This window comes from Carassius auratus, chromosome 17 (genome assembly GCF_003368295.1).
Source record: "Carassius auratus strain Wakin chromosome 17, ASM336829v1, whole genome shotgun sequence".
Taxonomy (NCBI): domain Eukaryota; kingdom Metazoa; phylum Chordata; class Actinopteri; order Cypriniformes; family Cyprinidae; genus Carassius; species Carassius auratus.
This window is the reverse complement of record NC_039259.1, coordinates 2,694,430-2,708,426: the sequence shown is the minus strand read 5'-3', so window position 1 is coordinate 2,708,426 and position 13,997 is coordinate 2,694,430. Positions and strand designations below refer to the sequence as shown.

The 13,997-nt window shown below is 37.3% G+C and overlaps 1 protein-coding gene across 2 annotated transcripts; it reads left to right on the top strand.

The window, feature by feature from the left end:
- Window positions 1-849: 849 nt before the first annotated feature.
- Window positions 850-13,997, top strand: exd2 (exonuclease 3'-5' domain containing 2). Of its 2 annotated transcripts, none has more exons than XM_026285292.1 (9): window positions 850-992; window positions 1,571-1,929; window positions 2,025-2,281; window positions 3,823-3,949; window positions 4,549-4,832; window positions 4,946-5,052; window positions 9,410-9,545; window positions 9,635-10,000; window positions 12,776-13,997. In XM_026285292.1, the coding sequence occupies exons 2-9, from the start codon at window positions 1,585-1,587 to the stop codon at window positions 12,990-12,992; spliced, it is 1,839 nt and encodes a 612-aa protein (XP_026141077.1). In that variant the 5' UTR covers window positions 850-992; window positions 1,571-1,584; the 3' UTR covers window positions 12,993-13,997. The 2 variants fall into 2 exon arrangements, with proteins under 2 accessions (XP_026141077.1, XP_026141076.1); XM_026285291.1 differs by having other exon boundaries at window positions 1,571-1,944.

Sequence of the window (13,997 nt, the reverse complement as noted above, 5' to 3'; positions counted from 1 at the left end):
ATATCAGTAATAACTATATATACATATTTTAAAAACAGAAATTAATATAAATAAAATAAGAAATGATAAAATCTAAATCAAATTGTCAAGAACCATGACAGTATATCAGTGATACTAAATTTCAGTAGGTTTTAAATTCGGCTTCACTGATGATTAGTGTTTCTGGAGAACACCTGGGACCCAGCTGCACAAAACCAGTCTTAAGTGTTTGGGGTATATTTGTAGACAACAATACATTGCATGAGTCAAAATTATAGATTTTTCTTTATGCCAAAAATCATTAGGATATTAAATAAAGATCATGTTCAATGAAGATAGTTTGTAAATTACCTACCATACATATGTAAAAACTTAATTCATGCATTGCTAAGGACTTCATTTGGACAACTTTAAAGGCAATTTTCTCAACATTTAGATTTTTTTAGTTTTTTTCACCCTCAGATTTCCAGATTTTCAAATCATATCCTAACAAACCATACATCAGTGGAGATCCATCCATCCATCTTATTTATTCAGCTTTCAGATTATGTATAAATCTCAGTTTTAATCAAACTGACCCTTATGACTGATTTTGTGGTCCAGTGTCTCAAATACTTTAATGTCTCATTCTTCAACAGATATGTTTTAAATTACAAAAACATTGACACACTGCTCTTTTCTGAAACCTTTTTGGAGGTACGTTTCACACCTAATGTGTAAAAAAAAAAAGTAATGAGAACTTTGCTTGATTTTCTGAAAATAATTTCAAAATGCAAAATAATAATAATGTTTTAAAACTTTATTTGTCAGTCGTCGTGAGACAGGTGTAATTGTGCGCCTGCGGCGGAGGTGTCGCTGTGGCGCGGATGATTCCTGCGCGCGATGACGACATAAACGCGCAGAAGAAGACGCGCTGCAGCTGTTCATCATAAGCGCGTGAGAGTGTCTACAGCAGTGTTCACCTTTATACAGTCTGTGTTCACTCCAGACTCTGACATCTGTTGAGTTTTCAGGTGCGTATATCCACAGCAACACTCACACGAGAAGGACACGTTAGACGGCATTCATCTAGATGTGCGAGTGCTAACTGTCCGTCAGCACGAAGCTCTGCATCCCTCACACAAACACACTGCGATCAAACTGTTTGATTGGTGTAATCACACGATGATTTTTTTCTGAACTTGTTTCAGTTTGGTTTGAATTGTAGCTGTTTATAATTAGCTGTCGTACACATGTTTTCACGATTTCTGAAGAGTATACCAACACAAAACTCTTTATAATTATGTTTGAATAAAGCTAACTGTTGGTTTTAAGCTCTGTCAGTTTATCATCTTCGCCTCGGTTCTAATCTTGGTTAATAAATGTAACGTAAATGTTTCTCAAGCAGCAAATCCTCATATTATTATGTTTCTGAAGATCACGTGACACCGAAACTGGAATAATGATGCTGAAAATACAGCTTTGGCACCAGGAATGAACTAAAGTTTACACGCATACAGTAAAACCGTTATTTAAAATGGCAATAATACCTCAGGAGCTGCTGTGTTTTCATCAAATAAACCCTCGGTGAATGAAGCGTGTGAATGTCCAGTTTCAGAGGCAGTGATGTCCAAGCCGAGCAGGTTGACCGCGGCTCTGGCCACGATGTTAGGAGCCACTCTCGGCGGTCTGCTCCTGTGGCGCAGCATCCGCACGCAGAAGAGAAAGGCCCTCAGGGGCCCCGCTTCAGATGAGCCTGTACAAGCCCAGCTGGAAGCGGACGTCCCGTCCTCACAGCCAGCGAGACCAGAGCCGACGGCAGCACCACAGTCCCAGAAGCCTCTGCGAGTGCATTCACTGTTAGACGTGCCGCCGGTGACCGTCAGCTCACCTGAAGACTGGGAGACGCTCTGGCCGGATTTCCAGAAGGACCTGTGTGTCTATCCGGTTCTGGGATTGGACTGTGAATGGGTAAAAGGCCTGCGTGTAAGCATGGCTCTGCATGTGGTTCAGATGTTGTGATGGTAGCAGCAGCACTAGACGATGTCGTCTGTCTTCTTTCGCAGGTGTCTGTCAAAGGCAAGGCCTCTGCGGTCTCCTTACTCCAGCTGGCCACGTTCTCCGGCCGCTGTGTGCTGGTCAGACTGCTGGCGTTTCATAAGGCACAGCTTCCTCTCCCTGAGGGTCTCGTGGGGGTGCTCTCTGACCCCCGTGTGCTGAAGGTCGGGGTGGGCTGTTATGAGGACGGGAAACGACTGGCTCATGATCATGGTCTGACTCTGAGTTGCACCGTGGACCTGCGCTACCTGGCCCTCAGACAGAGGTGATGCTCCAGATTGATCGTTTTAAATGTTACTATCTATTTGAGCTGCACAGTTTAGCCAAATAAACTCAGTAGAGCTGCACTATTATTTGTTAAAAGATCTCGATTTAAACACCCACACAATCTAATTTCTAAATGATAACGTTTCGCCCGTGTCTGTTAAACCTTTGTAGTTGATTTGAATGCTCTGTTATGACTTTTGCACAGTGTTATTTCTGTCTTACAGTCACAGAAATACTGGGAGGAAAGGTCGGAAATAAAGATTGTCTGTGCTTTGATCAAAATAGGGCAAGTCATCTTTTGATAACAAGCTCTTCAGATAAGGTTCGTGTCGATTGCATTGTTTAACCACTAGGTGGCAATAAATGACTTAAATTTATCTGTCGTTGAATCATTAATTCAAGAGATTCGTTCAAAAAACAATAAATCCAGTTATGTATTTCTGAGTGATTCATTAGCTGTGTTTCAATCCACATGTTTTTATGCACATTTTGGATTATCACATTTAAAAAAATGCTGGATGGAAACGGCAAGATACTGATAAATTCTAAAAATTAACATGAAACAAAAAAAAACTTATGTGCACAAATGAGTAGGATAACTTTTTTTTTTTTTTTTTATCTGTTAAGAAAAAATGTGCATAAACTATGACTGAAACACATTTACCGAATAAACTCCACCATGCACATTGAAAAAGTCGTGTGACTGCGCTATACTAACCAGCGGACCGATCTCACTCACGGCATCTGTATGTTTTAGTCGTTCTGAAATGCCTGAGGAGAATTCTTATATTCAGTGGCTTCTAGTTTACGTAGAGCTATTTAGTGCCAGTTTATCAGGAAGTGTTGATTTTGTTCTCTTTGACCCTTGACAAATGTTTTATGCGACATTCCAGTTTTGAGCAGTAGTTAAATTGACATCTTTGGATGGAAACATAGCTTTTGAATCATTCATTCAACCAGTCATTCTCATTGAGACAAAAAACTAATAGTGATTTTAGATTAATCAAGAATGGTGCAGCTCTAAAACCCAGCATTGCTCAGTGCAAGCATCTTATGATTTCCAACATTATTATTGAATACTTTTTATTTGCAGTGAAATATTTTTATATAAATGTTGTATTTTATTATAAATTAAAAGTTTGTTTTTAAAATATATTTTAAATCGCAATCAATTTTTGCTGAAAATGTTTTTCACTAAATTATTAGTAAACCATAGTATCAATAAATGATCAAGTGAAGGGGCATTTACATACAATAGAGATTGTTTCAGAACAGCTTACATTAAAGGAAAATAAAAGTTAATTCTGTAAAGTTAAGGAATTATTAAATTAAATTATCATCTGAAAAGCAGCTCTACTGAAGAATAGTGTCATGTCTCAGTTTAGTTCAGAGTTGATTGAATCCAGTTTAATAACACGGTCATCATCAGTTCTGAACTTGTTCTAGTAAATAAGGCGGATAGTTCTAGTTGTAAATGTGATCAGTTCAATCCCCAGTGAGGGTTTAAAGATCTTGATGGTGATCTGGATTGTGTTGAAGGCAAGCGGTGCTGAATAACGGCTTGAGTCTGAAGTCTCTGGCTGCAGATCTGCTGAACGTCACGCTGGACAAATCTCTGGAGCTGCGCTGCAGTGACTGGGAGGCGGATGTGTTGAGCCAAGAACAGGTGAGGAGGACATCCTCTGATCCAGCTTCAGATTGACAGTATTCAGAAAGGGCCACAGCTCGGCTCATTTCAGGTCATGACCGGGAACACCAAGAGTTTAACTTTTAGTTCTAGTTTAACATTATAGCACAGTTATGCAATTGATTTTAGGTTATTTATATACTGTATGATCAATCCAGTACTGACCTTTCTCATGCACTCTCATGCAAGGTGTGAATTTGACAAGTTAGATTCATTAAATTAATTTTTTAGTTCAGATTGCATTTAAAAAAAAATTTAAGTGAGTTTTAACCATCCAAATTGAGGAAACCATTTTTATTATTTATTAGAAAACTAAAATTAAGTTGTTAAAAATGACTAAGCAATAATTTTTCATTGTTTTGCAACCAAGCAGTTGTTCCTCTCAGGTAGTTTTAAAGGGTAAAACATCTAATGAATCTGGTTCAAAATAAAGCATGCATTTAATCTTGAAATTGTGATCTTCACTGTTGATTTGAGTTTTTATCTGGTCATCAGTGTGACACCCAGCTGATCTGGAGTCTGCAGTGAAGCTGTGGTCATGGTGGTGTCACACTGACTCTGTCCTGCTGTATCCTCAGATGGTCTACGCTGCACACGACGCCCAGATCTCTGTGGCCCTGTTCTTTCACCTGCTGGGGAGGAACACCGTCGAGGGTGAGGGAACCTTCGTCCAGCTGGCGTCATGCTGCCAGGGGCTGGTGGACGTGCCCTTCAGGGCGTGCTATAATGGAGAGGGGGAGGACGGGGAGAGAAAGAGGCGCAGCCGAAAGTCCACTGTGGAGAGTCCTGAGTCTGGAGACCAGCAAGTTCCAGACCCACGGAGGAACAAACGCAAACCACTGGGAGTCGGTTACTCAGCCAGGTACAGCAGGAGGATCTGATTAAAGATCATAAAATACAGGACTGATCTTGAACAAGGTATTCGGATCTGAACTCCTTGAAGTGACTGCTGTTGTGCTGCTTGTCTTGATTCAGGAAATCTCCCCTTTATGATAACTGTTTCCTTCACGCTCCCGACGGCCAGCCGCTCTGCACATGTGACAAGAAGAAAGCCAAGTGGTATCTGGAGAAGGGGATAGGAGGTACACAAACACTTGATATTGTTGATCAAAGGAAGAAGTTTTCAACATGTATTTGAAATGCAGTTTTCCTTTCATTGTGCAGTGCATGTGAAAGTTACAAAGCTGGTTAAGTCAAGTCACCTTTATTTATATAGCGCTTTATACAAAACCCATTGTCAATTAAGTTCATGATGCTGTTTGCGCTTGATGGCAGTAATGCCTTTTATATTAAGAATAATATAATACTGAACCGGGCGAGGTATCTAAAAAAAAAAAAATATATATATATATATATATATATATAAAAAATATATCAGAGTTTCCGCTAGAAAAAAAATGGTGCCGGTCAAAGTGACCGGCAGAGGTTTCCTTTTCCGGACATTTTGATGATATGCCGGTCAAGTATCGCCTCTTAATTAGTCAAGGTGAGGAAAACTGGAGGCAGGCTATGTAACGTAAAAAATGACATAATCAGGCCGCCGAATGCAACATGTTTATTAGCCTAACTTTCAAATAGACGAAAAAAAACATTTTCTACTATGGTTCATTTCTTCATTCGGATCTATTTGCGATCCATTCTAAACAAACAAAGCATATGTTTCGTCCTTGTTTCATTATAGATTAAGATAATAATTCATAAATGCACGCATAATTATCAGTGAATTATCAGATATGTTTTAGATGCATGCACAAACAAATGCCTTGCAACTTATGTGTGCAAAAATTCAGAATGAAATGAATGTGCAGCAATTTGTACAAATAGAGATTCTAGGTCTACTATACATGTTGTAGCCATTAAATAAGCTTATTTAGTTTAATATTTGTTAAAATATTATAATGTTATTTTTTAATTTATGTTGATTATGAAAAGTGAACCGCACGAGTAAGATAAGATGCACAATATCGAGAGACATGGAGCGGGTCAGACATGATTTTGACCACTTAAGTTTTGTTTAGTAGAAATACTTTTTTGAAGTGAATTTCGTTTTGTATAAATTGTATCTTAATTTTAATAATTTTTTTTTATCAACCAATTGCCTGGATTTAATACATAAGAAGCAAATATAGCAGACGACAGGCCTAATCATGCAGGCGCCCTCGTGGCCACTTGCATTGCTAGTGAACTGGAGTGCATCTCATCCTAATTTAACGAAACTCAGCGTAGGCCTCACAGACATGAAATATATCTTAAGAAAGCTTGAAATGTCTTTTTAACAATTTAAAACGAAATTTTTTTTTTACCTATGCTAATTACACATTAAATTCAGGTAGGCTACTGAGTCGCTGTCCTCAGTGCCCAGAAAAGCGCTGAAACGGAGATGAAAGGGGAACCCGTTTTTATTTATTTTTTTGGCTTATTTTAACTGGCCCATCCAGTTTTCTGGAGGCCCACCTACAATCAAAATCCTGGCGCCGCTAGTGCTTCGCAGCGGTCTGATATCAAGAAATAACAGACCGCATTCAACATTGGAATTCAACCATGTAATAATGTTTAATAACTTTTAAACGAGCCTGTTCCTTCATAACATAGCCAAAGTTCGGTGTATTTTTGCTTTATACATTTTAGGCTTATTCTCAAATTCAGATTGTGTTGGGGGGGCGGGATTATTGGGCAATTTTATTCGGACAATTTGACCGGAGATATTTAATTTTGTCGGACATTTCATTTTTTTTCCGGCCAATGTCCGGCAATTACCGGACAACGGAAACCCTGATATATATATATATATATATATATATATCAGATAGGAGTTTAAATGTCAAAACAAAAATATTTTTAGTACACCAATATCAACACATTTGAAGCAAGAAATTTTATTTCATTATTTACAGGGTATCTGCACACTTTTTCTAAATAAATTTAAGCCAATTTATGAGCGATTTTAAAAAACTGCACAAGTAAAATAAACCGTATGAGTGTTTGGTAATGTCTGTGGTAACAGTATTGAGCCATACAATTACATCATTTACAGTTTAGATAAAGGTTTACACAGAAACAGAAATCTTGTACAACAGCATTTCAGCCTTTAGACCATTTTGATGAGAAGGGATAAATTAAGCATATAAATTATGATTCCAGTTTAAATGTATAAACATTGTCTTAATTGTTAGTTTTAGAAGGCACATTAACTTTGTAATTTACAACTCTGTTTGCTGCATAAAAACATGAGTTTATATTTGCATTGATCTGACCATGAATGGATATATTATGAAGTTTTGACTTGAATCATGCAGCGCACATTTATTCAATGGCATCATTGCCTTTTGAAGTTTAATCCAGCCGTATTGTGACTCTTGTCTTTCCGTCCCCAACTGTAAGACCTCTTGAAATTATAATGAAGATATTTCTTATACCATTCTGGCCTTAAGTTTGATACTACTCACTTAACCCCTGGGAGATCTGTATTTAAGGTAGACCGTCAGACAGAGTGCTGACACATTTTGGTGGCCCAACTGGAAAATATATGCTGTGTCTGAAATCGCCCACTCATTCACGTTGAGTTCACTTTTTCAGGAAGGAGTGAACAAATAAGTGAACGGATTCGGACAGTGACGTATAGCTGTTGCAAAAACATTGCCATATGTACTTTTATATTACATGTACCTAATTTTAGAAAATAATACTAATAGCAATAATACTCAAAATTACTTTATATTGCATACCTCTGCGTCAGCTTTGTGGTTTCATCGATAGTAACATTATAGAATTATTTATTTTATTTTTTTGTAATGCTTTTATGTTCATAATCATTAAATGCTATTAAAATAACGTACTGAAAACAAAAATGAACGCACATAAACGTTCATAATTATGTATTTATTACTTTTAGTATCTTTTAGTTGCTCACGCAGGGTTGAGCTCAGATAAGATGGTTGTAGAGCGTCCTCAGGCGACTGTTAATTTTAGATCAGAATACACTACCTGTTATTAACGGAAAAATGTAAATTATCCACCAAATTATCATCATTTTTGTAAGTTAACAATGATGCCACCTCAGTAAATTAGTCAAATATTAAACTGGGTTATTGCCTTTATAACATTTTAATATAATGTAGGAAAACCGTTAAAACAGAAATAATAAAGATGTAAACTTCACCTCTCATTCAAACTCGCTCGCTCCCGCTCTCGCTTCCAGCTCGACGCTACTCCGCATTGGATTGTGGGAAACAGCGCTTCAGCGAGTGGACATCGGTTGTACACTCAATCAGAATGAATTGTGGGTAAAAAGTAGTGGACGTCTATATAATATTTCGTTTCATTGTAATGGCTGTATATAACGTTACACATAACCCTGAACTAAGTACATTTCTGCAGCTGTTATTATGTTTAAACGAAAAGAGGCAGTAGTATTTGATGTCCTATTTCGTTTTATTGTAAATATACAGAGAGGAAAATTGCAGTAGCCATGGTCAGCTGACTGAAGTTATCAAGTACGCTGCTGTTTCATCGCGGACATCACACTCCCGAGTCGAATGCACAAAGTCTGAACTACCGAGGATTCACGTCCAAAATAAGAGTACTTTGTATTGAGAAATTAGATGATTAGATTCAACTTTATTGTCATTATGCAGAGTACAAGTACAGAGCTAATGAAATGCAGTTAGTATCTAACCAGAAGTGCAAGAATATAGTGTTTTATATACATAAAAGTTCAGAGTAAAGCTATGATATACATAATGTACAGTGGAGTTGCTATATACAGTATTGATCAGAGTATATGCAGAATATAAATATGAATGCAATGTAGAGATTGTATGTACATTATGAACAGAGCAATGAAGGATTATACATACATTATAAATAGCAGGAACGTGAGAACAGCGGTAATAAATACAATGTATTAAATGCGCGCAGACCTACTAGGGATGCACGATATTGGATTTTGGCCGATATTCGATATGCCGATATTTTCAAAATAATTTTGGCCGATGCCGATACCGATATCGATATATATATATACAAATATATACTGATATATTTAAACTTTAATTTTACTGAAGAGAAATCCATGTATCTCTTCTGTACTGATTCTACCATAAATTTATTATTTTACAAATGTAGACAGACACTTGGAGAATATCGGTTTGGCTCATCGGCAGAAATATTCATATCGGCCGATACCGATAATGGTCATTTTAAGCTTTTATCGGCCGATACCGATATTGTGCCGATATTATCGTGCATCCCTAAGACCTACCTAACCAGACTATTTGCCTAATCTTCACTGTACTTTACACTGCGGTGGAAACACAGAAAGCAACAGGTCTGGGGGGAAAAAATTGTTAATGGAGAAAAATGTTCCTGGTACAATTGTCCCGGGTAATTTCGGTGTAAACGCGGCAAATGTGTAAAATATGATCTGTACTTTAATCTCAGAATTGCTCAGCGAAGATCCCTTCGTTGTCCGGCTGCTGTTTGAGCCGTCAGGCCGTCCAGACTCCCAGAAAGACTACTACCTCACAGCCAAAGAGAACGTGTGCGTGGTGTGTGGGAAAACCGACTCCTACATCAGGTGTGTCTGGTGCTTCCTGACATGGATTTGAGTTTGTTTGCAAAGTCAAACTAAGTCATCTCAACTACTGTCTTTCCTCGTTAACCCAGGAAGAACATCGTCCCACACGAGTACAGGCGCCACTTCCCGGCTGAGATGAAGGACCACAACTCGCACGACATCCTGTTGCTGTGCACTTCCTGTCACGCGGCCTCAAACGTGCACGACGGGGTCCTGAAGCAGCGGCTGGCCGAGGAGCACTACGCTCCCCAGGGCTGTGAGGAGGGCATTCGGCTGCTCGAGGACGCAGACCGCCGGCGGGTGCGATCGGCCGCCAGGGCTCTCCTCAGCGCCAGCGACGGGATGCCCCAGACCAGGAAGGAGGAGCTCCTGTCAGTCATCCAGAGCTTCTTCTGCAACGGACAGCAGGAAGTCACGCAAGACATGCTTCAGAGAGCCGCCGCGCTGGAGACCAGGTAGCTCTTCTACACCAGAACCACCCGTGTGGACGGGAAGGGGCTTACAGAAATGTGAACTATATTTATGATATTTGATGATATTTTCAAAAGAGTATCTTATGTTCTGGGGTTTTGATGATCACAATCAGACAATATTTTGCTGAGTGTGTTTTTGTGCTGCTGTTTGTGGTTTAGGCCTTGTCCACTTTTCTTATTCTTGATGGCCAAAATTTGCCAACTGATCTTTAGAGGATTTTTACCTTTTATATAGGACAACACATTTATCTAATATTAGGGATATCATGATGAACCGCAAGCTGGTTGAAAATGTATTCAAATATGTGACTATACGATTGGAGTAGTAGTTTATATGAATATTTAATGAGGGTGTTTCCTGGGTTACTGCTGTAAATGGAAGCAGAGCTGCGATTATGAACTGTCTAGATAAAATGAAAATGTTACGTAAACTTTTCAAAAGACAGTCATGGTATTTCCATTTCATCTTGATTACATCCCTAATATGGCACCTAATATAATCTTAAGTCATATTCTCATGTTTAATTTTTGCATTTAATTAGAAAAATTAGACACTGTAAGCTGTTTCCAATCAAATGAAATCCGTATGAAAAAAATCCATTGTTGCACTGCAGAAGTGTCATAGCTTTTGAAAACTGCATTTAGATGTATTTGCATTACAACTGCAAATAATGAGATTAAAATTAATTAAATACTTGAAATATATTGCAATATAAAAATAGCTTTTGAATTGAAAACTACCAGTAGGTGGCAGCAAGTTACAGTCTTAATGAATTAGCCATTGCATCATTCGTTTAACTGATTCATTCAGAATTGCTGAAATTGTTTTAATTGACCTAATTCGGTTTAGATTTTTCCCAAATTATGTTTTCAGTTAAGATCTTTCTGGATTCCAGATGATCTGATCAGCAGAATTCATAAAACCTTTTCATAAAACAATTTTTACAATACTAGGGCTCTATGAAATGTTTTTTCAGATTTTTTTTATTTTATTTTTTTTAGAAATGGGGGTAATCAAGTAAAGGCAGGGAACATTAACAATTTAAGCAATTTTTGGGGTAAACGGTAGGTTTACTTTTAGAATAAAAACATTGAAGACAATTTATTATTATTACTATTTTACAACTTTGAGAAGTGCATTCTGTGTGTGTTTGGGGCAGAACATCTTATCATGGTGATTTATCAAATCAATTAGGCTGCAATATAAACTGCTCTGTGTATCAGAGTGAAGCACAGCAGCATTCGTTTACTCATATGCAGCTCCTGACATTTTCACATTGGCGTATTTTTGATTTTCACAAGTTTGAATATTGTTTCTAATCGTGAAAACTGAAAATGTTCACTTGGAGTTGACATGTTTCGCTGTTTTTTCTTTGAAATTTGTCGCTGTAGCATAAAGAAGTGGTTGACGTAGCAAAATATTAATAACGGAGGAATAGGATATTTTAAATCCAAAATAATTAGCCAAAGATTGTGCTGTAAAGTATAACACCATTCGCCCCGTGGATTGCAGGATTGTTGTTCATAATCTGAAAAATGTATATTATTATTATAGTTATCATTGCATGTTATTTATGTTAGAAAATGTAAATCTTATTTGAGATATGCATTAATATCTTTTTAGTTTAAAACCGGCTCATATGCATGCATTAACTATTATATTACTTATTTGAACAGTATTGTTAATTAAAACCATAAGATTACTTATTTTTGATGCTTTATTGATCCAATCTTTAATAAAAAAAATACAATTAATCTGATTATTTTGATTAATAAACGGTAATTGTGTGAACACTCGGTTACCAAAATTACTCTTATGGTTTTTCTTAACTTTTGGGTTTTTTTGGAACCAAAGACTGCTCTCTAGATGTGAATCGGTTCCTCTATTGACAGTCTGTGGAATATTTGCCCGTTTTATTTTGCACCAGGATTCAGATTGTATGTAAGTTAAAGTAATAGCACAAACAGTCACTGTGAAGTTTCTTGTCAAAATAAATAAATACTTAGGTCTTTTCTAAGATCTCCTCAGCTGGAGGACATGGCATGTAGACTAGGGCTGGGATAAACTATTATTTTTTAGACGATCAATATAGCGATTATTTTTTCGATGCATCGATTAATCTAACGATTGATTTTTTTCCAGACAGATTTGATTTCGATTATCTCCCCATTAATTGACTACTAACAATTTATACATGTTGATTTACATATCTGAATGAAAAAAAAACATGAATTCCTTAACATTGCAATATATGTTTATTGCTCTTAATTACAAAATAAAAGACTAAGAATGCATTACCTTGCACTTGCATAGAGATAGCATTCAATAAAACCTTGAAGCCTTGAAAACACATAGCTTACTGAAACAAGCTTACTGAACACATAGGGCTTAGCGTATATATATATATATATATATATATATATATATATATATATATATATATATATATATATATATATATATATATATATATATATATATATATATATATATATATATATATATATATATAAATATAAATTTTTTTTTTTTTTTTTTTTTATTTACGGTAGGGAAGTTACAAAATATCTCAGTGGAACATGATCTTTAGCCTAATGATTTTTGGCATAAAAAGAAAAATGGTTGGCCATTGCTACAAATATACCCGAGTGACTTAAGACTGCTTTAGTGCTCCAGGGTCACGTTAACATACATACAGGATGTGAAGATGCAGTTCTGAGTTAAGTTGTGAAAGTCGATGTCTTCTACCTTTGCAGGATCTTTAACGAGAGTTATGTGCCGCATGGACTGAAGGTAGTGCAGGTGTATGCTGAGCGCGGTCTGCGGGGCCTGATGGACTTGGAGCGCTGCTGGCGACAACACTTTCTGACCACCATGCAGCCACGCCATTTGCCCCCTCTCTGGTCCGTCAACCACAACCATGACAAATATCTGCGCAAGTATGGTGAGGACCTGCAAATCCAGCTCAACTGAGCTCCTTGCCACACAGACAGAAAGAGACTTTGTGCAACAACTTCTGGGATAAGAAGGTTTCCACTGTGTGTGCAACACCTTGGTGTCCTCGTCCTATGTCATTTGAGTGTGTACCAGAGACTTGACTCGCCTTGGCTAAAGGTAAGCTCTGGTGTTGACTTCCAATTGAGAAAAAACTACAACAACCTAAGACTAGACTGTGGGCCCAGTTTGAGTGGGCTCTAAGGGACCAGATGGAGATCGGGTAAGAGACTCTTTGGGGATCGAAAGCCACTGTGGTGAACAGTAGAACGCTAAACTCAAGGATGGTGCGAGAACAAAAATGGTGATAGGTAAAATAACAAAAAAGCTTAATGTGCACACTTTTTAATGTTTAAAATGTTGAAAAGCATTCTCATTTCCCTGTGGAAAGTAGAATCTACTGTATTTTAACCAGCCCAAACCTGCTCTTAATTCTTAAAGATTCATAGCTTACAATTCTTGCAGGTTTGAGGCCATATTAAATGTGTTTGTGTTAAATCAGTTTGTCTTTTGAGGCTATACAAAATGGCAATATTTACTTATAATGGAGCTCTGTCATTTCTATTTAGCCTGGACCAAATCGGGCACGGCTTAGCACACAATGTCTGTACAATGATCTTTCTTAGGGTCAGGACACCTCCACAACACACCAGCATAACATCTTTGGGTGTGTGTATATATACCCCTGACACATTGAAGACCTGCTAAAATGATGGTGGATGAAATTCAATCTCACCCCGATCAACATTTTCTAGTGCTAGTTTGTGTTGTGTTTGCAGTTTCAGCCCGAGAGATTCAGCTCCACGGTATGGTAACAAATATAAATGGCCAAATCAAGGACACTGAAGTCTGAGCCTAACATAATTTAACTTAAGAAACACAACAGCTTTCCTTTTTATTTACATTTATCCAGATGTAAGCTATTAAAAGCTTGTGTTTCCTTAATGTCATAAATAATAAATAATAAAATTTCACATGTTAAGA

Bases quoted from the DNA above. Each gene is read 5' to 3' on its own strand.
- exd2 (XM_026285291.1), top strand. From the start codon at position 1,585: ATGTCCAAGCCGAGCAGGTTGACCGCGGCTCTGGCCACGATGTTAGGA. The intron at 1,945-2,024 runs GTAAGCATGGCT...CTTCTTTCGCAG, and splicing joins AATGGGTAAAAGGCCTGCGT to GTGTCTGTCAAAGGCAAGGC. The intron at 3,950-4,548 runs GTGAGGAGGACA...CTGTATCCTCAG, and splicing joins ATGTGTTGAGCCAAGAACAG to ATGGTCTACGCTGCACACGA.